Below are 27,502 nucleotides of genomic sequence, written 5' to 3'. Positions count from 1 at the left end.
ACTATCTCAATCAACAAATCCACAATTGCTGTCTACATTTCCATTGTTGTTATGACAGAGGTCGATTTAAAACAGAGAGATCTGTCCGTTCTCAAGGCGTAGCGGGTGGAGATGAAGACCAAAGCTATCACTAGTTTCCAGCATCGGGAGGCTGCAGCTCTCATTAGCATTAAGCGGTGGAAGCGGTGGTGTGAGTGCTTACGTGTTTTGCTCTTTCATTATTCCTGGCAAATCTCAGTCCCACCCCTCCCTCATTTGTTTAGTTATTTTACTTTCTCCCTCTTCATCCTTCCTCCCTTCCCCCAGTGCATTGCAGCCGTCAGCGACTCTTAGTATGTTTCTTTAATGCATTTTTATTGATATTTGCATATTTTTCAAAACAGAGCGCCGTGAACGCCACCCCTTCGATTCGGTTTTAATTAAACATCAAAAGAAGCGAGCGTAGGTGCCCACTGAGACTGTTGGTTTAGTCAGACAGATGATATGTATGCAAAGAGCTTGTGTGTGTTTGTGTGTGCTTGATAGAACTTTTTAAATTTCTCTTTCTTGTTTATTATTTCTTTCTTTCTGCCACTCATTCCTTCTTTGTCCCTCTCGTTCTTTTGATGATTTTTTTCTTTCTGCCAGTGTGTTAGTAAGACTGAGTCAATATAAGATAGAGGCTTCTCCCTGTAATTGCACTTAAGCACTAACCTTGACAGACACCCAAGGTGCAGTATGTCAGCAGTATGTGTGTGCACATGATTTTGAGGACTAATTCTAAGATCAGAACCATTGTCGTGAGGACATTTTGGTCATTTCTCACACTTTTAAGGAGCCGTGTGATGGTTAAGACTTGATTTTATGCTTAAAGGCATGGATAAAGGATAGGGTTAGACATTTAGGTGAGGTGGATATAGTTGGTTTTATGGCCTAATGTGAGTGTGTTAACAAATATAGAAAGACAAGCGCGTGTCTTTCTGACTTGTCAGAGATCAGTCAGAACCCCCACTGCTCACACAACAGGAAAACACACTGTATACAGTGAGAGATACACTCGTCCATTGTGCTCTATTGTCCTCGTGCTCTGACAGTGACTGGCAGTGTCAAAAGACAACTGCACAATGACCGCTGTGCCACTATGGTACACACACACACACGCACACACCAACTTGATGCTTCCGACAAGGTTTCATGCATCCGAGATGGAAGAGTTTGATGTCTTAAATTATTTGATAAATAATGATCTCTTTGTGTGTGGGGCGGGCTGATCGAGTGGCCTGTCAGCTGTCAAATGGATGAAATTTTCCAGTCGTAAATCTCTTTCACGTGGGTGACAGCACCTACAGTAATGTCACCACTCCCCTGTCAGTGCTCACCCCGACAAAGAATCGTCCTGCAAAGAACCCACATATCTAATGTGTAATGTCCTGACTCCTGTCCACCGTGGAAAACAATTTGAATGATTTCTAAAGCACTTCACTTTAGAGATGCAAGCACTCTGTGGCATTTAATTGATTACGCTACTTCAGGGCACAGCCACAAATCTTCACAATGCCTGAGAACACGTGAGCCTGGAGGATTTGCTGGAAGTGAATCAGAGCAGGCTGCTGAGGGGGGGACTGAATAGGCCCACAGCCTTGGATTCTGAGATGCAATATATGAGTCTGTGACACTGGAGGACAATAAAATGTTTGTCATCACCAGACAAACAGATGAGATGGCACAGCTGCTCCATTGTTAAAACAGATCATCAAATTTTTTTTTACTCATCTTCCTTTTTTATTTATTTATTTATTTATTTTTACTAATCTTATTTTATTTTTATTGTCTATGCCATTATGGTGACTAACTGTGGTGTAATTTAATTTTCATCACCTTTTTTTTCAGTATAGAATTTCTGTTGAGCCAACAACACGAATCGATTAAAACGGTGTTTCAGCCTCAACCTCTTTTTAGAAGCTGCTTGTTCTAAATCAGTGTCTGATTTGAACACCAGAAAATATCTGATGGGAATAATTTTTAATTTATTGTAAATCCTTACAGATGGTTTTGATTAAACATTTCACAGTGTTGAATACATAAAGAATATTTTTAGGCTTAAGCAAAGAAATCCTGTTTTTCCTCTCTTTCACATACTGTATTATGTTTACACAGCAGGGCATCCGCACAGACTAAATGAGGATATGCGTCTGCAGCGTGGGCTATTGTAGCAGAAATGTGGTAATTGTTCAGCTGTGTTTAGAGGACCAAGCATTGGGGTTAGTACATCGGCACCCTAATGTTTTCAAAGGCTTTTACTTTCTCTGTCTTCCTTGAGCCTGTTGTATCCTTGAAACAATACAAACTAAAGGAAGTGACACGCCAAATAAAATGCATTAAAAAATGTAACTGTTACTGCAACAAAAAACAAATCTTTGTGATTTGCAATAAAAGCAGTGTAACTCTTGAGCTATGACATATTGATGCATTTGGCAGGAAAAGAAACAGAAAGTAGGCTACATTCTGCAGTGCTTTCAACAATAATGATGAAAATTGCAGTGGGTCCTCAACTCCTCATTGTACCTTTGTGAAATGTACTCTGCTTAATGTGCTTTGGCTGGGCCCCTGGATTTACTGCCTGTATGAAAAGTTATTTTGAACTGCAGTGTGCGCATTCCTGTTGAAAAGACAAGGTTCAATCACTGTTCAGAGTGTGTGCGTGTGTGTGTGTGTGTAATAGAGTCAGCTAAAGCTGTAGAAAGCTCTAAAGTGAACATTTTTCAAAATAATTTGTAACTATTCCATTATAAAAAACTATTTATTTAATATATGTAATATATTATGAATGTATAACATTATAATTTCTTTCTTAATAATGTCGTATCACAGTTTATTTCCTTCCTAAAGGGCTTTTTCCTCACAGCTCCTGTAAGTCAGTCAGTGGAAGACAATGCCACACTGTGAGAGTGTTAAGTGACCCCTGGAGCATGTGAACAATCTGGGCTCATGTCCAGTATAAGGCAGAACAACAAATAGATAGGAGTTTGTACATTGGTAGTTAAACAGTTCATAAAATAGAAATGCAAGTAGTAGTGTGGCTCTTAATAAGCGTAGATGAGGATAATTGTGAAAAGCAAGTAAAACACAGTACAAAAGACACTGACAGACAAACTAGGAGTCAACAAATGAAAGCTCTACCTTTATGTACACAAATTAGATTTTTTTTTTTATTCACAGCAATTTTGTCATCTCTTGTGAACCCGGCAGAGTGTGCAGGTGAGAGCATGATTGCAAGCGCAGAAAAATCCAGTGAGTGCGAGTGAGTTACTTGAAATGTGTTGCCTGTTGCCTCCGGAGGTTAACACAAAATCACTCAGCAGCAGACACATTGTCATTGACAAAGAGCTCTGCAAAGCAGGAAAGAAAAATCAGTCACCTTAGGTGTCAAGACGCTGTGCCGAATATTTTATCATATGCATGTTTATTTGATGAGCATCTCCGCCTGTGCGACGACATGCGGCTGCGGTGATTGGACTCACAAACAGATGTAGAGCTTGAGTATATAAGTCAGCCTGAGATCACCAGTGCTGTTTTTCTTAATCAAGTTAATTATAGGAAGTGCCGTGGGAGCCAGATTGACAGCAGCCACAGACCGCCGGTCCACTTACTGTGGCCCGCTGGCTGTCATTGTGCAGAAATTGTAGAGAAATATGGGTCAACAGGGTGTCAGAAACGACTTGAGGCATTTTGGGTTCCATCGGCCCGTCTTTCGAATTCTACATGTTTTTCATTCCTTTTCCCGTTTCGTCTGAGGCCTTCCAGAGGCTGCAGCTCCTGATCTGATTTGAAATGCAATAAATGTTGAGTCTCTGTTGTTCCATTTCACTTATGTTTTCGCCTGCATACATCATTTTGAGAAATCTTCCAAATCATTTCGAAACCTTCTGTGCTGCACAAACCCTGATGATAAAATTACTTGTTTAGACGTCATCTCACCTCTGATAGATACATGTAACAAGATCAGAGATTGCATTTCTTCTTTCTCCACACTGTTTTTGCTTGTCTCCATTTTGAAGAGCAGCACGTTCTTGGTTGTAAATGCACAAAGAGGCTTCTACTCACCTCCTGCCTGTGATAAGTATTCAGTGGTAGACAGACACAGCCTGCGGGTATGCCTTTTGCTGTATGCTAATATAGCTTTTTCTCCGCACCTCTCTTTCCCTAGACTAATATGATACATAAATGTTTTTAATGTGAAGGAGGCAAAGGGAGTCGGATCAAAGCCCCACAGGAAGGGAATCAGAAGGCGGGGCTTGCTAAAGATTGGCTCTGACCCATTGGAGTTCTGTGTTGTAATGGGCTGCAGTTGTAGGTGTCTGCCAGTTGGCCACTGAAAGCATCACCTGGATTACACTGATTCACTGCCCTGCATAATACAGGGAGCAATTTGGAATTTCACATGGACTCGGGGGGGGGGGGGGAAAGTCCAATTAACATATGTATGAGCTGAATGGAGATGGGAGGAAGCTCTCGCCAAAATAATCTCCCAGCATTTCACCAACATGTTACGGAGGGTTAACGGAGTACGCCTGCTCACTTCAGCAACCGTACAATCAGCTCTACTGGGGATTGCTGTGCTATCACACCAACGTAACAAGGGGTTGTTGAGCTAAGTTACTCTATGGCATCCTTGCCACTGCACCTGAAATAATGCCACTAAGTAGGTAGTAATGATTCTTGAGGCAGGCAGGTAAGCAGATTTTAGAACATCACAGCAATTTGCCCTCTCAGTATTCACTGTGGCCAGCCGGTGTCTCTGCTGGGGCGAGTTGACAGTGTGGCCTAACCTGAAGTAATCCGCTCTGAGTCCTGAAGCGGTGCCGTGCCATTAAAATACCACACTAATCAAAATAGAAAAGTTACACAGCAGCTGGCAGGAGAGGATACAGAGTCAGGTGGCACAGAGTGTGTTGATACAGAAACTGTGCACGGTGCACACTAGCCGAACCGAATCCTTGATTAGAAAGAATTATTCATGTTTTTTGTCTTCACTGTTTCTCCTGACTTTTCACGCTGCCACAGCGGACCATTCGACGCACCTGCCCAGCCACTAAAACAATGCCTTGGCTTCTGCGCGTGTATGTTTCACAGATTTTCTCATTCAGCTGTCAAGCTAATTTTCACATATAAATAGCTTGGTTTAAACCCAGCAACTTTTTATTTTGTCGAGACCTGGCTGACAGAAACACAAATACATGCATGAAGAGACGGATTTAAGTGTTTGGGAGAGGACCAGGGAGGGAAAGCGAGCTTGTGAACACCATCCCACAAGCCTTAGTTGTGACAGGCTGCCATTTCAAAGCTTGTGCCTGCATCCAAGAGAGAGTAAAAAGACAGCTTCAGTTTTTAACTGTGTCATAAGATTTTTACACTCAGGGAGTTTTGTCTTCTTTTTTCTGTACACCCTCTCCAGTTAATAAATCAGGCGGAAATTTTGCCCCCCAGAGGTAGAGGATGATAAAAAATTAGTTTTGGGGGGGAATTCTTTCATCTTTTTTATGTGTGAAACAAAGAGAATGGGAGACAAAGGCCTTATCTGAGGCTGCAGTTGTGTTTTAGGAGGCTGTCCTTGGGAAGTGGGCTGGTGAACTTTTATGGAGGCCAAGGTTGTACAGTTAAGCTCGGATCACAGCCAGTTCCACATACACACACACAAGTAGTCATTCGCAAACACACACGGGGCGTTGAAAAGAGATCACGGAGAATCAATTGTTTTTGAAGCCGTACCAAATTAAGCAGCAGCGAACCGCTTACATATTTATGGGGCACCTTCAATCTCGTTTGAAACAGGAGCTTGGCATCAAAACACAGAAATCAATTGCTGTGTTCCACCTTCTAATCTGAAACATTCACTTTCGGAATTGGAAGAGTCTGTGCCGTCGTTCGAGATCCGGAAAGATTTGTTCAGATTTGTTGCAGCCACAATTTAGTTTGGCACAAACAACGTGAGATAGTGGATTTAGTCAGTGTGTGTGTGTGTTAGTGGGCCAGGTTTTGGAAATTTTAATATCTATACTTATATTGTAACATCCTTTCAAAAGATGGTCCTAAAATGTCCAGGTGACATTGAGCGTTATCTGACGTGCAGCTCCCATTGCTGTAATCAGAGTGATTCAAACTAATTGCCTCCGCCTGTGTTATCAGTTGATAATTTATCCCAGCATTAGTTCTTTGAATAGAGACACTACAGAATGCTTCTGAGCTGATGAAATGAATCACGGGGCACCGAGCATGCCACGTTGGCCCCCTGTGATGCCATCTAATCCCATAATGGTCACAATAATGATGGAGCCATGGGTGGTGTCATTACAAGGGGCAGTTTCCATGACAGCAGCCCCAACCCCGTTAGACAAGAAAGGGAAGAAGTTTTGTTTGACTTTGGGGATAAAATGCACCTCTTTCAATTTTCACCAGTGCGTCACATCAAAAATTATTTCATCTGCAGACACACCACATTTAGCTGAGTGATCTATCACTCGTGCATGAAGCTTTCCAAATGAAAATCACTACGAAGCCAGGATATCATCTCTACCACAGTTTACACCATCTTACCTTATGGCTTCCAATTTTGTTTTTTAACCATAAAGCTAAGCGCTCAGCAGTGACACACACACTCTGGCACCCTGACTCAGTATACACAAAATGCCATGTAATATTTTCATTGACACATAAAGCTGTAAAGAATTGATTAAGTCAGAATGGCAGGCTGTGATCAAAGAATTGTTCATGCCCTTTTCAGATTTTCTGCCTCCTGATCAAGTCAGGTTATATCAGCCCAGCCTACACCCATCTGCCGAGAATCACAGGTGCAAAATCCAGTCCTCGTTTTAATGAAGTCATGCTGAAGCTAGTGCGTGAGAAGAAGAGACTGAAGCAGACACCTCTCTGTGATGTTCATATTTCATATCTGCCTCTGCCCAGGAGCTTGCCTTTTTTGAATTATTAAGCAGTAGCCTCTTTCTTCTTTTCTTGCTCTCCCTTCTCTACATTTTCTCTCCCGAGTGCTCTTCCTTTTCACACTCCTCTATGTCAGTTCAGCCAGCTTTGGCTGAAACAGTGGTTCTCGCTGAGATGGAAATGGCAGCCTTTGAAGGGGCATATTGGGAACGTCAATTAATCCAGGCGTTTACTCCCCTGCAAAAAAAAGGGCAACCATTGTTCGTGGGCTGTTTCATCTCTATTGTGCTGCAGGGCCGTGTTTTCATCTGCTGTCCTCGTGTCACCGGTGGACTCTTCAAAAAATCAGGACACATCAGGATAGTCACAAAGGCAAGGAAATGGCATAGAAGCTGAGGAAGCAGAGGTGTCATAGGAATTGGGCTGTATTGCATATTTCATCATATCTGTTTTCCTCCTTAATCCCTTTCTAACACAAAACCTGCCGTCCATGAAGCCACTGTATAGTCTTAACTTACCTCCCTGTCACCTATGCCCTTTCCAGCCCCAGACTTTTCTCCAACCTCTACTTTATATTCTCCCCGCTCCTCATCGCCTCTGTTTAATATCCCCTCTCTAACTTTGCTCTCCATGTCTTGGGTGGTTGGCCTTCAGATCTCAACATTCCCAGTCCCTGTACGGATAAGGAATGCGATCATGGGGCGGTGTGCGTGGTCAAGAACAATGAGCCGGTGTGCGAATGCCCTGAGGCCTGCCCACAAATGACTGATCCGGTGTGCGGATCCGATGGCCACAGCTATGGCAGCCCGTGCGAGATGCGAGCCATGGGTTGTGCCCTGCAGAAGGACATTCACATCCAGCACAAAGGACCCTGCGGTAAGTGTCTGCACAACAAAACACCACAGATTTACTAAAATAATGTTCTTACACAACAATCTTATAATAATTGTGTTTTTGTATTAAGCAGGCGCATTATACCATAAAGTCATTTACACTGCAGTCATGAAATCTTAATGAAACTGTGTGAGTCATAGCTCACAGATGATCAAAAAAGGATCTCACCTTGTTGAATATAATTTAGTTTGAATTAATTTGTATTGCTACAGTACTCAAAGGCAAAAAAAGACTTCACAGACATATGGAGTTACCCCTGAGGCTTTCCGTTTTAAATACTGCAAACTTAAAACACAACTTCACGCATATTTAGGTCTCTTATGGAATTTCCTGATTCCTCTTCCATTACTCTTCATGTCTTCCCTCCTGCTCTTCTTCACCAAGACTCCAATTTGCTTGTTTTGACCTTTAAGTGAAGATGCACTTTATTCCCAGAGAAAGAGACTGCAGAGCGTACTTGTCTGTAATTGGCTGCATGAGTCACTTGGCTTTCTCTTGCAGTGTCAGAGTATTGGCTAGTCATTAGTACACCAGCGACAGCAGAGCTTCAAGTGGTAAAAAGATCTTCATATCCACTATGCAGGCACAGAGCCATACGAACAGATTTTTACAGCGTGGTAAACTCACTTAGCGAATACTCTTGATGGCTTAATGCCATCTTGGAAGGCCAATTTTCCCACTTACTGTAATTGGTGATTGAGCATACATCAAGCCATTTGCTTTTCACACACACTGGGCAGAAGACAGTGGTTATTAGCCCCTTGGCCTAACTCTCTCAGTTACCTCATTCACTCGATTTTACTACAATAGATTTTTTTCTGCATATTTTTAAGACCATAACAATGAAAATGAGCTGGCCACTCCGGTGCTGTATTTGTGGATGAGCTGAGCAGTTAGCAGAATGATCAATACAAGTGAATTAGTCCCACTTTGCTGGTATGAAATTGTACTCTAAACAGTTTATGTGTATGAGCTAGTCTGATTGTTTTATAAAATGAGTAGTGTAAAGTTATTTTTGTTTTGTACTGACTAGATGATAGGTTTAGTTGTTTGCGAGGTCCTACGTGGACTGTGTTTCCTCTTTCGTCCCTGTGTATTGCATCTGTCATCTTTCCTTCCCAGCCTTTTCTAAATTGAAATCCAGTGTGTAAGGGTGTATGCCAACAGGAAATGGAGCGAGAGCGTGTTTGGTCGGCGGACAGGCGGGCTGACTCAATTTGGTGCGTCGCACTGCAGGTAGATGGCAGGTCTGTCGGCCCGAGGTCCCTCGACTGTAATGAATAGTCTTTATTTTAAAAAGCGAGAGGCACAGCGAGCTGGCGGAGTGGAGGGCCCTGTCTGTAATCCAGCACTATGGATGGTTCTTGGCTCCCCGAGGAACAGGCCTGCATCAGCGCAATGGTGCCATAAAAATGCTGAGGCATTGGCTTGCCAGGTTCAACCCAGCCGAGAAATGATGCCGATGATAATGTGGGTTATTTCTGGGCTGTTTGCACAGCTTTATGGGGCTTTATTCTACACCATAACAACTCACTGACTTAAGCTATTATCTCACCTAATTATCACAAGCTATTTCCACCACTAATATACAATACATGTTTATGGAGCAGAAAAGGAGAGAGAGGAGAAGAACATATGCTGCCTTCAGGTAGGTGGAATTAAAAGTTGAAGGCATTAGCAGTGAAAGAAAGTGGTAAATTAAGCGAGAATCTTCTGTGACACTAAGTACATTTTTGAGTAAACCCTGCACCCAATTAGTATTAAGACATGTCCAGATTTGGTGCTTTAGTTTTTACTTTCTCTCATCAAGACGCTAATTAAATGGCACATTTTCATCAACGTTATACAGACCTCTACTTATTTTTATATGTGATTTAAAAAGTAGCCATCAAAAAATGTTTTGTTGTTTATAGCCTGTGTTTTGTTCTTTTCATCTATACACGCTCTAATGTGTAAGCTGTCATGCTTATGGCTTCCAGACTCAACAGTTAGAGCTTAGGCGAGGCAGGCAAGGGAAGCAATAGTTTAGGAGGTGAGCGAGGTGCCGCAACACGGAAAATATGTACGTGTGCTTCGTTTTGTGTGTGTGTGGCTTTCTACAGCCTTACAGCCTCTCGTGAGCCCACTCGTAATTTGATTTCCTTCCCTCCAGGCTGCGAAAATAGTGGTTATCTATATGGCTCAGGTGCAACTCGATAGCGATATGAGTGACATTTGTTATTATTCTGAGATTTTTCCTCCTGCTGCGTTTGAGTGGCAGGTGACCTTGTAAGGTGGACCGACAGAGGTGCACTTGGTTAATAGACCCCCCAGCTGGATATCACTGGTCTTGGAAAAAAGGCTTTACCTGAACAGATGAGAGCAGTGGCACCTGAATCATTTGAGAAAAGGAAATAACAAATTTCCCTTTTTTCTCCCACAGGTGTTGGAAATGATATACACAGTTGAGTAAGAAATATAGGTCATACCAGCCACATGAGAGAGTCTGGAGAGGGATGATGAAACGAGGGCAGAGGGAAAGAGGGAGGGGAAAACGATAAATGCAGGGAGGGAAGAAGATGGAGGTAAATAAGATGAGGAGGAGCAGCGAAAGTGAGGGCACAGTTAATAGTGTACGGGCCAGGCAGGCATCGACAGGGGAGTTGTTATCACCCAGGCATGTTCACAAGCCTTCAAAACACAAACCAGCCTACTTCTTTCTGCTTAATCCAGAGGTAATACTCAGGCACCAACAGACACAATTCAGGGTTTTTCCCTCTGAGAATATCAACAAAACGCTATAAAGCTGGAGGGTCTTTGGTTTTTTTTTTCCTTCTCAATGACTCAGTGCTTCATGCTTTCAAGGCCACTTTTTTATACTAAAGTGCCCATATTCTTCACACTCACTTCCACAACCACAAATGCTACCACCAAACATAACAACAGAAGCCTTTTCAGTGCAAAAACCAACATCAGTAGCATGTTAGGTCCAGGGGACTTCAAGGGGACCTTGACTGAATACAGCGGGTCCTCAGCAAAAGAAAAGGTTTAGTTTGATGTTTAGAGGAGTGACATAGCAGGAAATATACAAAGATGGGAAGGGTTTAAATCATAAAAGTAGCTCCACATTAATAAGTACGTTTTTGATCTCCTGTCACATGCTAGTAGTGACCTACATCATCATGTAATGTTTTGTTCTGATAAATTAATGGGTAACATCAGAAATTCTGACGTATAAATAAAATATGAACAATATGTGTTAGATTTTACACATACTAGCATGTATTTCTTTATCTTCAGATGGCATACTGTAGAAAGATAGACCAAACTAGCTTACCCCAATAACAGCCTGCATTTAGTGTGGCAGACACGTCCCAGATTTGCAGTGATGCTCAAATATTACTGGCACAAAGTTTGTCCAAATGTTTTTAAGTATAGCTGATTGTCAGCCTATTTCTACGTCTAAGACGATGAGAGATGTCTATCTCTAGCAGCCACTTATTGGCCAGTGGTACTGTAGGTTACATTTGGTGCAGACTTTGAGCTCCAGTTGGTCTTTAACAGGTGGTTTGGTTGTCTTGCTATAATTCTTTTACAGTTTTTAATTTTAGTCTTCAGAAAATCATTTATACAGTTGATATTAGATCCTGTTAGACTTTGCTTGAGAAGCTCTTAAAATATCTTACTTTGATTCTCCGCACACTGTATTAGACCGTGCATCTTTCCAGGCTGGCAGTCTTCTTGCATTGGTGTACATAAAAGGTATTTGAGTGAGATGAAAGACCCCAGGTTCCACTGTTAGCACAATAGCCTCACTTTTTAACATTGTGATTATGTACCATATTTCCAAGGCTGACAGAGTTTTTAAATTCACATCTGAACTTTTTATGGTTTTGAACTCAATGAAATCATTTTGGAGTTTTCACTGAAACTTTTAGTTATTGATGACAGAGAGAGAGGAGATCACTTAATCAGAGATGACAGAAAATTGACATCTTAACGTTAACAGTAATCATTCCTCCTCTTCCCCCGGCTTTGAACTGAAGCTCCCCTCCTTTTCTGACTGGTTTGTGATGCATGTTGTGTGGGGGATCAGGCAGTGTGGAGAGCCAGGTGCGAGGGGCAGGAGCCGATAAAGAAGCGAGGCTGCTATCAGGACATAGGGTCTGATAAAGGACAACACTGAGCACTGCCACTTCCTGATTTATAAATGTCGCAACCAGAGAGGAGCCCTAACCACAGGAGCCTCAGTTTTACAGACACTTATATTTTATGTTTATTTATTTTGTCACTAAGATATTATTCATATTATTTATCTGATATCTTTTTCAGTGAAATGTGTAAGAGCTCACCTTCAACACTGGGATACTAAGAGATGATTATGTACTCTGCGTTATAAATGACTGAATTACATGACTATAAGTAAATGAGTACACCAACAGTACACTCATATGTGACTTGTTAAACACCTCGTTCCAAAACAATAGGTATTAATATGCTCCCATGGCATTCCACAAGATTTTGCAACCCTTGTGGCAAACAAAAGCATTAGTGAGCACTGACACTGGTGCTGAGGCCTGGCATCTATTTCCAGTTCCAATTAAACCCAACAGTGTTGGATAGCTTTGTGCAGGCCGACTCAGCTTTCTACAACAAACAGAAAACAATTGTTGTCTGTGCACAAAACCAAACTACTTTAGTACTTCATACTTTAACTTCCTAGATTTCAAACATGAATATCATACAATTACTCCACTACCTTTATTTCATAACTGTAGTTACTAGTAACCTTTCACAAGCTGACTGACTATACTAAATACATGGTAATCATAAGATTTGTTGATCCCCAGTGTGAAATTCACAAGCTACAAGCTTACTAAGTAAAGTAATTAAATTAATTAAATAATTTGAGATGTAAAACACGTCAAGTCAGCTCCATGTTACTAACTGCATCACTAAAGTGATGACCACATGAACATAATTATAATCCAATAACATATTCATTAATGTGTCACTCTTTCAATACATTAGTACTTTTGCTTTTACTGAATTAACATATTGAATGCAGGTCTCCAAGTAGTAACAGAGTATTTCACACAGTTGTAATACTTTTTTTAAATACATGATCAGAGTACTTCATCCACCACTGCTTTAACATTTTAATTTTCCTTAATTGAAACAAAGTGGTCTAGATGAAACCATAAATTAATGACCACCCCTAAAATACACAGCACTCCGCTCATGTACATTTTTAGGCACTTTATCATTCTACCAACATACAATAGGTTGCAGCACTAGAAGGAGAAATGAAGGAAGAGAAAGACTCTAAAATAGTAATAAACAGATTAATAATGTGGAAGGTTCCAGAGGCCAGACTCGCCTTTCTCAATTAGTGCTAAATCAGCAGCGCTTATTTTCCTGCCTCTAATTGAATGTGAAAGCGAGCAGTGCTAATGCAATCCTCCTGCTGTAATTGGTGTCAGAGGGAGAGGTATTTCTACTGCAAGCCCTGCCTACCTACAAGACCTCTTGTTTGCCTTCTCATTCGTATCCTGCCCGTACTGTATGTGACATCAGTATGGACCCTGAATATATCTGACCTGCCTTGCTGTTTCTGCAGGGAAAATAACTTTGTCTCCCGAAGCAGACAATTCCTCCAGAGATGATCCAAGTGAATCCTCCACCTAATAAGGAAAGAGCTGTCTAAGCCTTTTGGGTATCTCAACACAGCCTTTTGGAGGGAGAATACTGATATCACATTCTTGATGCAGTTGTAAAATGCTGTGGAAAGTAGCACAACCTTAAATAGATGTGGACAAAGTGATAAACAAACCAGGAAAGTGTGACTTTTCTCGCTCAATTCTGACCGGTTTCCCAGTGCCTGCTGCGCAGAAGCATCCCTAAAAGATAGTGTTGGCATCATGCAACCCCACAGGAATGGTAATAGCCAGGTGATGAGCAGTATCTGGCTTTTACTAGATACAGCAATTGGCATTCAGGCCAAAGTGTTCTGTTCTTGTCTCATCAGACCAGAGAATCTTTTTCCTTCAGAGTCCCTTAAGTGTTGCTTGGCAAACTCCAGCCAGGCTGTCATGTGGCTTTTTCTCAGGAGTATTTTCAGATCTGACCAATCTCCCATAAAGTCCTGATTGATGCAGTGTTGCAGAGATCGTTGTCATTCTGGCAGCCTCTTTTATTTTTGCAGAGAACTTCAGAAGCTCTTTGTGTTCAGTTATTTAGTTTAAGCTCTAGGAAAAGTGTTTTTGGGTGGTTCTAAATCGCTTGATCTAATTTCACTGTACTCTGGGCAGCATAACAGAAATAATATAATAATGCATCACTTTTTATACTTCCCCCTCAGTTTTTATTAATTTTATGTCTTGGTTTTTAGCTCCCCTGTGCATGTGGATTGTAATAGACAGGCGTGTGTCTTTGTAAAGTATTTCAAATCAATTCAATCTCTTGCCTCAGGTGGACTTCAGTAATATTTTCCATCAATTCTACACTCTACACTAGTGTAGAAACTTTACATATCTGCACTGCTCATATTTCTGCTGCTGCACTGCATCATTGGGCAGAACACCAGCTGTCAAGAGCTAGATAAAGAAAAGACAGCAACTCATTTTTACTATGTAATTATTTTATGGTTGTTGTCTATGAATGCAAGAAGAGTGAGAGAAATTATTATACACTAAATTATTATAAATATACTGACCATCAAAAAAAAGTCATCACCTGGATTTAACTGAGCAAATAGTTAAGAGCCTCACATTGAATAATTACTGCACGGGTGATTATGTTTCAGCTGGCAACAAGTTAGCCCCAGCTGATGCAGTGAGTAGCTTCTCATTTGTTAGACAATCATGTCAGAAGACACGTCCTGTGGTCGTGGAAAAGATGTTCAGCTAAGGAGATCGCTGAAATTACTAAAACTGGGTTAAGAACTGTCCAATGGAAGAAGGTCATGTGGTCTGATGAGTCCAGATTTGCCCTGTTCCAGAGTGGTGGGTGCATCAGGGTAAGAAGAGAGGCAGGTGAAGTGATGCACCCATCATGCCTAGTGTCTACCTTACAAAGAATGAGGTCAGCTGACTACCTGACTGTAGTCAAATTACCAGGTTATTCCATTCCCTGATGCACGGCCATATTCCAAGATGACAATGCCAGGATTCATCGGGCTCGTATTGTGAGAGAGTCCAGACCTTAACCCCATTGAGAATCTTTAGGATTCTCTGCTGAAGTTCTGCTGAAGGACAAAATAATTTGTGACACTGCAGAATCATATTGAAACGATGCCACAGTGAATGCATGCCATGATCAAAGCTAAAGGCGGTCCAACAAAATATTAGATTAGATTTTTTTCTGAATTAGGAGTGTATATAAGTATTGTTGTAAAATTGCACGTGGCTGTGGTAACGTTATCTTAATAGACATGGTCTGAATATCAGCCATAAGGAGGCATAAAGATTATCATAAAGATGTCTAAACTGTAGCAATATGAATATGCAAATAGCATAAGGGATGTAATGTTCTCAGAATTTTGGTTTATGTATTTATTAAAGCTCACATGCTACAGAAGTTACGTTAAAAAAGCTGAAACACACACAAAAACTGTACAAATACAAACACTAACCCTGCACCTTCTTCCTCCATTTAGATGAGGCTTGTGCCAACTGCTCATTCGGGGCAATCTGTGATGCCCAGACAGGGCAATGTGTGTGTGCATCCGAGTGTGTGGAGTCCCACCAGCCTGTATGCGGCAGTGATGGCACCACCTACAATAGTGAGTGTGAGCTGCATGTTAGGGCCTGCAAAGAACAGATGGACCTCCGGGTGGTCAGCCAAGGAGAGTGCAGTAAGTAATGCAGACATTTATACAGTACTTGAATTTATATCATTGTTATTTTTACTGAATCTCAATGTGTTTTAACATGTGTAAAGTTTTTTTCTAGCTTTAAGTCACTTGGTTATAAAAATATACAGTAATTAGAGCCCAGCAAGGCCCTTACACAGCTGTATTTGGTCAGTGTATATTATGGCAAACCTTTCAAAAATGGAATTGCAGGATACTCACATGGGGAATTACTAAAGGAAAAACAATGTCTGTGTTAAACGAGGGCTATATTACAAGAGGAAGTAGCGTGCATGGCAATAAAGAGAGAGAAAAAAAACTGGGCTCTATTAAAATATCTGTTCCAGAGATACATTTAAAGTTTTAGTGTCAATTAGGTCTATCAACACAACTCTGTGAATATTCCCTTTTTTGTAATCACCCATCATGCACTGACCTGTTCCTCTGCTGTGTGTAATACAGAAACATGCGGCAGCGCTGTTTGTGCCTGGGGTGCCCAGTGTGTCCAGAATAAGTGTGAGTGCCCGCAGTGTTCAGGCGAAGCACTCTCCCCAGTGTGTGGAAGTGACGGCACCTCCTACAAAAACAAGTGTGAACTTAGCATGTCCTCCTGCATGCAGAAGAGGAGAATTGATGTGGTGAAACCTGGTAGCTGTGATGAAGGTAGGAAATGGACTTTGAAATGGTGTAATTATGTTAACCAATCGGCCATTGAAATGGTGTAATTATCTTTATCAACTGACCTGTGGTAAAGTATTCAGTCATCTGTGGATTTTCATAATGGTTGCACTACCAGTTGCACCAACAGCAGCATGCCAATAGGCTAACGGAGCAAAAGATGAAATGAAAGTCATAGTGCATGTCCATAAACAAAGCCTGTTACAGGAACAGAAATTACTTCTGGATGATTACATTCAGGTCAGCTGTACTTTTTACCAATAATCATTATGCTTTGTCTGTCATGTTTATCAGTGCATATCTTATTCTCAGTTTCTTCAGTTAGTGTGAATTCTCAAATCATTCTTTATTTTCCGTAATGACAGATAGACCAGGTTCAGTGTGGAGAAGATGTCTTGTATTAGGTAAAAAAGAGAAACTCAGCAGATTAACCAGACTGATCAGTCCAGATTTTACCATATGCATAAGACCTTTCATTTGGCTTTTATTAGAGGCTAGGATTTATTTGTTTGTGTTGTCAGCTATTAGATGATATCTTTTATTTGAGAATTTACAGTATACATTTATCAAGCCCTTCTATCCAATTAGGGTTTCAAATGTGTGACCAATGGCACTTAATATGAGTATCGCTGATTTCTACGCCTGTAGCTCTGTCGTTCCTCCAGATTCTGAATAAATGAGAACTAATTAACCGTGTTAAGTCATATCATGATCAGCACTGACAAACCAAGCAGAATACTGACTGTATCAGTCCGTCTCTTGGCCCATCTTGGGGACAACTCTGGAGGGAGCAACATGCCAAGCTATACTTGTCATGCAGACAGCGGTAATGCCGTTCCCCTGTGGCTGGTGGGTCGTCACAGCGAACATAGTCATCCTCTGACAAGGTGTGAAGGGGAGCAGATTACACCTGCCAACAGGGAGGATGGCTGGAGAGAATAAAAGTGGGGGTAGATGGAGGACAGAGCAAATAGAGATGAGAGGAATCCACTTCCATTTTGATTGCTAGCCAGGGGTGTTTCTGTCTTTTCTTTTCTTTTTTTTTCCTCTACCATTGTCTACCGTTTTGGCCTGAGGCTTTGAGCTGAATCGTGCAGCCAAAGCTCCTTGTGGTCGATTTAACATCATCTCATTGACTGAGACAAGTGACCCTTTTTTGTATTTGGAGCATGAAAAAGGTGTATGTCTGTGATGCAGACTTACTGTCACCACACATATACATACGTCCATACGCTGTGTCCTCATTGTCATTCGATTGTGTGGTAGTTGGCATAAATGCCGTCTTCTACCTCCCCAAGGGCATTGCTTTGCTTGTGGTGCCTGATGGTTTAGTTTTTTCTCTCTGAACATCGCCCATTTTCCCATCACTCATTTTCATTCAGAGAAAACCATCAGACTTACACAATAGAATCTTTTTTTTTTTGCTCCGTGCCATCCCACCCACTGATGTCTTTCTACATTTTGCACTCTCTCCATCAAAATTGCGCCTCTCAACAAAAGGGGCAGCGATGCTTTCACAGATATGGGTGGAGATGGATTCGTCTGAAATCAATAAATTTCACCCTAGGGGTGAACACTAGTTCTGTCTTTTTCTGCAGACTCTGTCCCCAGTCCTTTGAGAACCCTCAGATTAAACCAGGCCCTCCACAGGATGTCTGGTGTGATTGTAAAACGATCAAAACAAAGTTGCTATTTTCCCCACTTGAAATATCCTGTATGTATCTGGCTGTGGGATACTTTTATATGGCTGCAGTGCATACCATAAAAAGGATTTGTTGTTCATATTTCCAGCCCCACCTAGATGTATTGGTGGTAGGTTTTGGCTAAATTAGGAGTATATATTGTGTAATTCAGCACTCTGTCACAGAATAAAAGACCAAAGTCTATATTTTCTGGCTGTGTTGTAGACAGCAGCAAAGCTCTACATCACTAGTGTTCACAACGCCCTACTCCATACATTATATCTAAGATAAGCCTGGAGAGGAAGTGAACATATGATTTATTCACTTGTGTAGACCTGACTTAAAACCATCCTCATTAGTCTTGCTGGGGGGAGGGGGCATGGAGCATAAAAATGGAAGTTGTTTTCTCCCGCCTTTTATTTAGCAGTAATGAAAAATGACAGTGTTCCCATTGTTGGCCATACAGGGAAATTTATCACCTGTTTAATTTCACACTCGGGTAGGCCTGGCCTCAGCTCCTTTTCTCGACACTGACAAAGTGGCAACTGAGAGCAGTGCATCACCTACAGGGGCCCCGGCCCATTTTAATTGAATAGACTTTTAATAAACAAGATTATGAACGCAGAATCATACAGTGATGCACGGTCCACAACCACCTCCCTCACATTGCACAGATCAGATCAAGAAAGCACCGAAAGACATGAAGGTGCGTGAAAAAAAAAAAGCCACGTGGGTGGTTGGGTGAGAAAGGAGAGGTAAGATCAGCGGATTTTTCCATGATGGTCCATCCATCACAGGGCTTGTAACCTTCTGTTGAGACAACAAAACTTCTTTTGTCCTTCTGCCATCTCCACGCACCTAATCCCTTCTCCCCGTGCCACTCCATCTCTGTCTATCATACAACAACTTAATTTGGACTAACATCTGCATCTATTAAAAGCAGGCTGTACGAGAATCTGATAGATGTAACATAGGCAAATCACGCAACACTGCATTCTTCAGCAAAGGCACTTTCGATCTGTGCAGTGACACGCACCACAGTGAGGGAGGCTTTCAAATGATAGATGTCCAAGTTGATATTCATAGTTTGTGATAACAGAGGTATCACAGTAATAGCACTCCTGGAGCCACCGATGTTGACATGACTAATCTGGTTGACCAAATAACTTCAGGCTGCAATCCACCACACATATTTTCTCCTCCCTGTCTTCTGTTATTTACCTATATCAACCTCTTTTTCCCTCCAATATTTTTTAATCACACAGTCTAGATTGCTTTGACTATAGCGTCTTCTCTGTCACGTCTCCTATTATTTCTAGAGTCATCTTGTAATGTTTATTCCTGTCTCTCTTTCTTGGACATTATTCTTATGCTATTCATTTCCTTTTTCTCTCCACTGCTGAATTCTGTCTTCTTAATGGAGCTCCCTTGGCTAAATAGACTCGGGCTTCTGACATGATTGAGTAAAAAGGAAAGGATGGGCAGTGCAGAGAGAATAGCTGATGCAGCCATCTTAGCTGGGGGATGTATTAATTGAAAGGTTCATAAGCAGCGCGGGTGGCAGGCACATCAAAGAGCAACAGCTAATTAGGACCCCCCTTCGCCTTTCACTTTTATTTATTCCATTCTAATGTCTTACCTCTTTTATTTATTTATCTTGTCTCTGTAAGGGGGCATGAGCAGAATATGAATTGGCGACGCTTTCATTTCCATTTTATTGTGTCATGCTGAGCTGGCCTTACAGTGTACAGATACAGGTGGCCAACTGCCAGTGCCTCAGCTCTTGTTATTTCTCCTGCTGATCTGTTCTGCAGTCAGATGACTTCTACTTTTCAGATGACATCTAAAGACAAATACCTGGGGTAATGTCACTAGAAGCTGAAAGACTGTGGTTCACAATCAATAAGTAGGTACAACAAGCCAAAGGAGTAGGATCAGAGGTTCTAACGGTTTAAAATGGAAACAGATTCAGTCCTTAACAACTCCTGATGTTTGTGGGGGAAGGTGCCGCTGAAATGCTATTCAAAGCTTCAGCTCCACTGTTGTGTCCACAGCCATTGATTTGAAGGCCCCCTCGCTTTTTCTACCACTCATCTGCCCCTACCCTTTCTCTGCAGTGTGTGCTGCTCCATATACTTTAGAAGATGGGTTATGCTAAGTGGCACTTCCATCACTACAACATTGATTTCACCATTAGAGGTGGCACATCAGTACAGAGAGTTGAATGAACCCTAAAAGTTGACAGGAAGAGAAGGAAACACCTTGATTACCTGATGTTTTTTGAGTCTTTCAGCTGCTCTGGGAGCTTTTAGTTGGACTGGATTTTTTGAATAACAAATGTGTTTCAAATGAACTTTCTGCCAGCCCCCAGGGTGTCTCTCTTTTCCGTCTGACATTCATGTCGACTGCTTTCATTCCCTGGCTTCACACACATACTCACGTAGTCTCCCTCAGGAGTGCCACTGTAGGTGGATTTTGCAACTTCAAAAGGCAGGACCCTCCTCCCTTTCTCTTCTGCACTCTGCAACAGCCCCCAATTTGTTTTTGATAAATAAAACTCCAAAAAGCCCCCACCCCGATCTTGTATCTCTTTTAAACCTTGGATTTGTGACCTTGTGCTAAAGTCTGGAAAGCACTTCAATAGTAACAGCAGTTTTGTGAAAGCACAAATTCTACATAGTGATTGTGGGACTTTGTTTGGCCTTGCTGCCTCTTTTACCAAGATCATACAGTAAGGTCAGTTTGAGCAACTGTTCAGGGAAGTACAATTTTAAAACAAATAAAAGTCAACCAGGACCACAGTTAAAGTACTGCTTGAGCAACTTTCTTCAAGTCTCAGGAGCTAATTAGATTTTAAGGATCACTTTGCAATTAGTTGAATTCTCATATCAGGAAGCAGGCACCCATAAAGCAGGGCTTGGCACCAATTCTTTCTGCACTCTTGGAGGCCAGAGTTAATAAGTCCTTTCCCTTTTTGTCACAGGGTGTAATTGAAACAAAAAAGATGCCTTGCTGGTCGTGCAGAGATGTTGCATCTAATTTATTTAGTCAGTCTTGTGCCTTGACTACGGTTGGTTATTATCTCATTCTACCAGCATTGCTTTGGGTTCCCTTGCCCCGCAACCAGAGTGATATATATCCTAATGTTCTGATGTCCTTAATGTTGAAAAGTTGACTTAAGTTAAATGGAAATGAATATTAAAGTGACATCTACTCTCTGTGTTTGTATATTTTGTTAGTGGTATGTGTCTTTATGCTGTAAAATCACTTCCATACAGATTGTGGCTCGGGAGGGTCCGGCTCAGGCGTGGAGACCTGTGAACAGGACCGCTGTAGCTTGTTTGGGGGCGTGTGGGATGAGGATACAGAGGAGGACCGTTGCATCTGTGACTTCAGCTGCCAAAGTGTGCCTCACAACTCGGTACGGCTGCCTTCAAAGCCACTCAACAATAACTCTCATGGTTTAAGCAGAAATGATGCAAGTTGTGTATGAACCTGTGTCTTAGTGTAATCAAACTACATAAGATGCGTGCTTCACTAAGTATGCCATCAACTAGCAAAAAATAGACACTGGAACAAGTACAAAAAACCTGGGGTCAACACTTCCATTGTTCAGTAACTCAACTTTCTGTGATTCTGTTATAGGTTTGTGGCTCAGATGGAAATACCTACAGCAATGAGTGTGAGCTGAAGAAGGCCAGATGTGAAAAACAAGAGCACTTGTTGATTCAGAATCAGGGACCTTGTGCAGGTCGGTACATAACACCACTCAGAGTTAAAGTCATTACAGCGTGCAGAAGCACCCTCATCAAGACTCATTGCCATTAACATCCCATTTCTCCACTCATTTCATCCATTGAAGGGGTAGTAATAGGTTGGAAGTAAAATTGGAATAAAAGTCTGACAAATCTGTTGTCTCTGCAGTTTGACCACTGTTGCCATAGGCAGCAAGCAAGTGGAGAATGTCAAGGTTAAAGGTGATGTGTATGTTTGTGTAATTTGCTCAGGGAAAGTTTTTCAACAACTTTCCCTGAGCTGCGGTTTAGCAATGCTCTTGTTCATATCTGAACTGACTGGTCCCCTGGGCCTTGCTAGTGTGCAGAGTTAAGAATCTTTCTCACAGGCCCATGTATAGACAGAGCTGATAGCAATAATGATTTACTTTCCTTCCCAGACATTCTGACAATTTAAACCATTAAACTTGTGGTCACAAGCTTGCTTCTTAAGCCTCGGGATATCACTTTACCCCACTTACTTTAATATAAAAAAACCCTCTGTTTGCTTGTAAATGAGTGGCATTTATCAGCCAGAATCAGATCAGTGGCTTAGTAGCGAAGGTTAGCCATCTTCCTCTCTGTGGCTTTGTTAAATGAAGAGCTTTTGCTGCAATGCTAGCTCAGTCCAGGGAGCAGAGCAAAAGGCACTTAAGGGATTTAGGTGATCATTCCAGTCTGTTTGATTCCCCATGGGTCTAAAAGGGAGTCGGGTGGAGAGAGTTGAAGAGAGAGAAGTGAGAATGAGGTAGTTGCCAGTGTTTTCAAACACATCCCTGAAGATTCTCTTCCTTCCTAAGCTGGCCTCCTTGGGCACTGACTGTCACGCTTCTCTGCCATCCATGGATAATCAATCCTTTTTTGAAGAGCCCTCTATGGGTACGAAAGCTCAGGGCTCTCGTCTCCTATTGGCTAGTGGTAAAACTCAAATCTTCCCTGCCCTCCCCATTAGCTATTTAAAGAGAAACTTCATTTGACCTCAACTCAAGAAACTTATCAGAACATGCAAGATCTTACTAGGAGAGCAAAAATTTATTTGTTTGTTTGTTTGTTTGTTTGTTTGTTTTTGGAGGTTCTGATTTTGGTGGATTATGGTGTCAACAGTGGGTCATCTGCTGCATACAAATTTGTAAAGTTTGCCTCCTGTAGCACTTCAAACTGTCCTTTATATCAGCCTGCAAATTCAAATGTGGGTCAGGGATTTCAGTAAAATCCAAAGGAATACTGGTTTACTATACATGCAAACATGCAGATGTACTCTTGCAAGAATATAATAGACTAGCTACAATCATCACAGCAGAAAAAGCACAGCAACAGACCTTGAAAATGTGAGGGTAATATTGCACATCACAGTGAGCTGCATTGTACCGGACAATAGCCACTGAAGAGGAAAAACCCTTGAAGGGTGGAAGAACATATGAAATTAAAAGTTCTCTTTGTCCTAATAGGCTCAGTACAGATAGCTGAATGGAGCACAGGAAAGTGGCAAGTTAAATGAACTGTGTCCAAAGCCCATCTCTGGAGAGGGAAACCACTGGAAAAAGAGCGAGCCGAGTCATCACCATTAGGCTGAGGCTCATATCCACACCAGTAACAGTGTGATTTATGGCCCCTGTATCTCCGGCCTCCAAACTCCAAATGAGTAACACAAGAAAAAGAGATAGGAAAAGGGACTGGAGAGAAATACAGAAGAAGAGGGAGGGAAAGAGTTCTGCTTTCTATCTCTACAACTTTACTTTTCACTCCGTAGCCTAGAGAGAATTTGAACAATGATTTTTTTTTTTTTTGCCTTGGCCATTAAACAAACCTCTTTTTTCCCTCCCACAGTTTTTTCCATTTTTGGAGAAATGCCAAGTGAGGGGAACACATTTGTTTTTATTTTGTTGAATGTAGTTCTGCATTCAGAGCTGTCACACTAGTTTGAAGGTTTGTGCATCCTTAGACAAAGGAGCACTCTGCACACTGTGTGCAGGCAGAACTGTTTGGCACATTCCTTCACATTATGCAGCAGGCTTGCTTTTCCTTTCTTTTTTTTTTTTTTGGAAAGTTGTAGGGCGGCAGCGTAATTCCGTAATATTAGACAAGAACAAATGAAGAGAACATGCCTCCTAGTAGGTGGTAAATGTCAGCTGCATTCAGCAGCAATGCCATTGTTTGTTTTCACTGGAGGTAATAGCATCATTTTCCCCCTGATTTTGAGCTATTGTGGAGAAAGTAGCAAATAGAATTGTTATCTTGAAGCTGACTGCCAGCCTCTCCACCTCTGCCCCTCAAGCCAATCTCATTGTTGGCAAAAAGTTACATGTTGCTGAGCGATTGTGTTGTCTACGCCGCTCGTACTAAACCCCTCCCCACAGTAATCACTCAAATGTTGGTGTTCTTCTTTCTGTTCTTGTGCCATCTCCGATCTCCCTTCCCCTTTTTGTTCCTACCTCATCAGCAGTTTCAGCCACATCTCTGCCCGAGCCCCAGCACTGCAGCCAGTCTGTGTATGGCTGCTGCTCTGACGGTGTGACGGCTGCCTTAGGAGTCGAACATGCTGGATGTCCCAGTAAGTCATTTTTTATGTCCCACTTTGACCCTTTGCTTCCCATGAGTTTGTTGTGCACACTCAAAATATGAAGATACTATTGGGCTGTTTCAGCTTATTGTACCGACGTTGCAGAGATGAAAATGTTTCATCTTAATCCAAGGAATAATTATGATAATGTTGTACTGTATCAACAGAAAAATCTCTTCATCTGATGATCTTGATGTATGATAGCACACAGATGGGGTGAAAAGTGCTGCATCAAGCTGTTAGCTAGGGGATACAGTATAGATGGAGAAAATGCAGACTTGGAAATAAGGATATACAGAGATTTAGTAAAGGGGAAACTCGCTAAGGCACACTTTATCCACCTTTTTATTTATGGAGCAGGGCTTATCCACCATGTCAGCCTAGTGGAAAATTTGAATACAGAGTATCCAGCATAGTTAGCAGTATTCAGCTGCTGTGAGTAACACTATGATTGGCTCTTTCAATGTTAGAAAGGCATCAATGAAGGATGAGTGAGTATGTCTGTGTGAGTGGAAACTAAAAGTGACATTCGGGTTGTTCTGTTTTCCTCAGGTACCTGTCAGTGTAATGTCTACGGCTCCTACAAGAAGACATGTGACCCAGCCACTGGTCAGTGCTCCTGCAAACCGGGTGTCGGGGGACTGAAGTGTGACCGCTGTGAGCCAGGTTTCTGGAACTTCCGTGGCATCGTGACGGAGAATATGAGCGGCTGCACTCGTAAGGAATCACTTCTTTGTATCAGTCGAAGCAGTTGTTTGTTGCTGTGGTAGTCAGTTTATGTATATTATGTATTGCTTTTTTGTGCCATCTCATGAAATTGTACAACACAATGTAAATACTGTATGTTGGTATTGACGAGTGTGGTTCCAGTAGGGATTCATTTAATTAGTTTTAATTTTAAATCTTAATTGCTCAGTTATTAGTGATTAAATACTTTAAAATTTTCACTTAAAAATTTTCAGTTATGTATCTAAATCTGAGATAATTTTTTTTCTAAAATGCAATAAAAATTAAAATCTGCAATTTATTAATTTAGCTGCAGCCTCTGATAAAAGTACAAAAAACTTCACTGACCAGCTTAATTGTATTTTGTAAATAAAAGTTAGGAATAGATAGAGTTGGTACGCGGCTATGAAGGTGGAGAAGAGAGAGAATACAGTATATTTCACAAGACGTGAGGTATTTACTGTATTAAAATTGTCCTCGAAGTTAGTGTAGACAGTGAAAAGCAAATTGCCTAACACCTAGACAGCCTACTTTTAAAAGACAGTTTAACAAACACATGGTGTTTTTTGTAGAAAGAAGTCAAACTGTGTCCTTTAGTCCCGTCAAAACTGCACTGAATGAACAGTGTTTGTATTCAAGTGAAGACTGAGGTCGGGACCCCTTGTTTTTCTTGGTGTAATGCAATATGGTGACCACCTCGTATCCTGCCGCAAAGGTATCGTTGGGCATATCGCTCCCAAAGCCACAGAGCATTTTCAGTTAACAGCAGGAAGCCTGTAGGTGCCTCACCTGTGGCCTGACCTTAACAAGGTTTACTCACAGCGAGCAGACAGGACACTGCACGCCAATACTAGCAACGGCAGGAGAGGAGAAAAAAACACAACACACATCATTGATTCTAGGAACATGATAGGGTTGATGTCCTTCCCTGGGGTTGTTTTCTTGAATGTCTCTTAAGTACTCATCCTTCTCCTACATTTTCTTCTCCCTCTGTGGCCCCTAAGGCTGGGTGAACTTTTCTCAACCCTAGACATAGACGCATCTGAAACAAGCTTCACAGGCTAGGGTTGCTTCAGACACATTAGTAAGGCAAGCTATTCTAATCTTTCTACCTGTCTTGAATTCATACTGTTTTTTCTCATCAGTCAAACTTTTTTTTCCTCTACCTCTCCATGGCAGCATGCAACTGTGACGCCACAGGTTCTGTCCGTGATGATTGTGAGCAGATGTCGGGTCTGTGTTCCTGTAAGATGGGAGTGAAGGGCATGAAGTGCAACGTGTGTCCAGATGGAAGCAAGATGGGCATGAATGGCTGCGACAAAGGTAATAAGAGAGGAAACCAATACAGCCAGCAGAATATTAATAAACCACACAAACACAAATACTTCCAGCCAAACTTCTTTCTATCATTGTATTATTTTCAAAATATTTTTCTGTGCCTGGCTCATCCATGGCATAGCAGACTTTTGAAAATGCCTTTCACCTCCATCAGATTTGGCGCAGGAAGGAAGTGGAGGCAGGGCAGTTAATCAATGATGATTAGGAAAATACTCAAGTGTACAAATGATGCGCATGGCATATCACCAATTGATGCCCTATTATCTCAACATTATATTCCACATTCACTCATTCATACTAATCGTATGTGCACGTATAAACCTCTGCATAAGGACTATTGATTACATAGATTAATAATGAAAACAGCCTCGGTAGTTGCACAAGCTAAAAAGACAGAGGTTAGTTCCTGCTGTGGGGGCCTGCAGCTCCTTGATTAAGATGCAGCATCAGATATCGACTGGAAGTCAACCGCTTAATGAAGCCAGCAGCCACGGCACAGTGGTGGGGCATTTCGCCACACACCCGGCCAGATGAAAAGACAAGGTACAGAGAGGTGGTAGTGCATGAAAGCAGGAGCCAAGGGGTGGAGGGATACTCTAAACCTCTGTGATGTTGCAACAATGCAAGGGACCCCACACACACACACAGCCTGAAGGCTGGATGGTGTGCTTCCGGGCGGCAGCTCCTGATGCGGCAACTTCAAGCGTCAAATGCTCTTTTGAAAAAGCTTTGGGACAAATCAGTAGAAGGAAAAATCTATACACATTTTTATACCACTGTACAGCAGTTTAGGGAAAATGCAGTGGTCTATAAAACTGAATAATTCTCACTGTGTGACATACAGGTAAGTAGACAGTTTTATGATTATATTAGCACTGCTGTATTGGGGTTGTAAAAAAACTAAAAATAGATCATATCTAAAACCTACAGAGTAATGAAATGCAGCATTTGATCCACATATTAAGATTAACACTAGATCAGCTGTATTTCATTTAGGTGCCAACACTATCCCATAGCATGTTTATACATAGTAAGATAAAGAAGTCTATTAACAGAATACAATGAATGCAATGCAATAAATAGTTACACAGCACATGTCACC

General features: G+C 41.6%; 1 protein-coding gene across 4 annotated transcripts in view; it reads left to right on the top strand.

Annotated features, from left to right (window-relative positions):
• agrn (agrin) overlaps nt 1–27,502 on the top strand; it is a 217,163-nt gene that overhangs the window by 144,471 nt on the left and 45,190 nt on the right. For 2 of the 4 annotated variants that reach the window (XM_026366877.1, XM_026366879.1), the window contains 8 exons: nt 7,573–7,794; nt 15,449–15,646; nt 16,106–16,306; nt 21,282–21,424; nt 21,649–21,754; nt 24,220–24,327; nt 24,889–25,053; nt 26,242–26,385. In XM_026366877.1, the coding sequence (XP_026222662.1) occupies nt 7,573–7,794; nt 15,449–15,646; nt 16,106–16,306; nt 21,282–21,424; nt 21,649–21,754; nt 24,220–24,327; nt 24,889–25,053; nt 26,242–26,385 (1,287 nt within the window). Of the gene's footprint in view, nt 1–7,572; nt 7,795–15,448; nt 15,647–16,105; nt 16,307–21,281; nt 21,425–21,648; nt 21,755–24,216; nt 24,328–24,888; nt 25,054–26,241; nt 26,386–27,502 lie in introns of all 4 variants that reach the window. The other 2 variants (XM_026366875.1, XM_026366878.1) reach the window with 1 other exon arrangement.

This window comes from Anabas testudineus, chromosome 7 (genome assembly GCF_900324465.2).
Source record: "Anabas testudineus chromosome 7, fAnaTes1.2, whole genome shotgun sequence".
Taxonomy (NCBI): Eukaryota; Metazoa; Chordata; class Actinopteri; order Anabantiformes; family Anabantidae; genus Anabas; species Anabas testudineus.
Note: the sequence above shows the minus strand (reverse complement) of the source record. Positions and strands in the feature narration are given on the sequence as shown.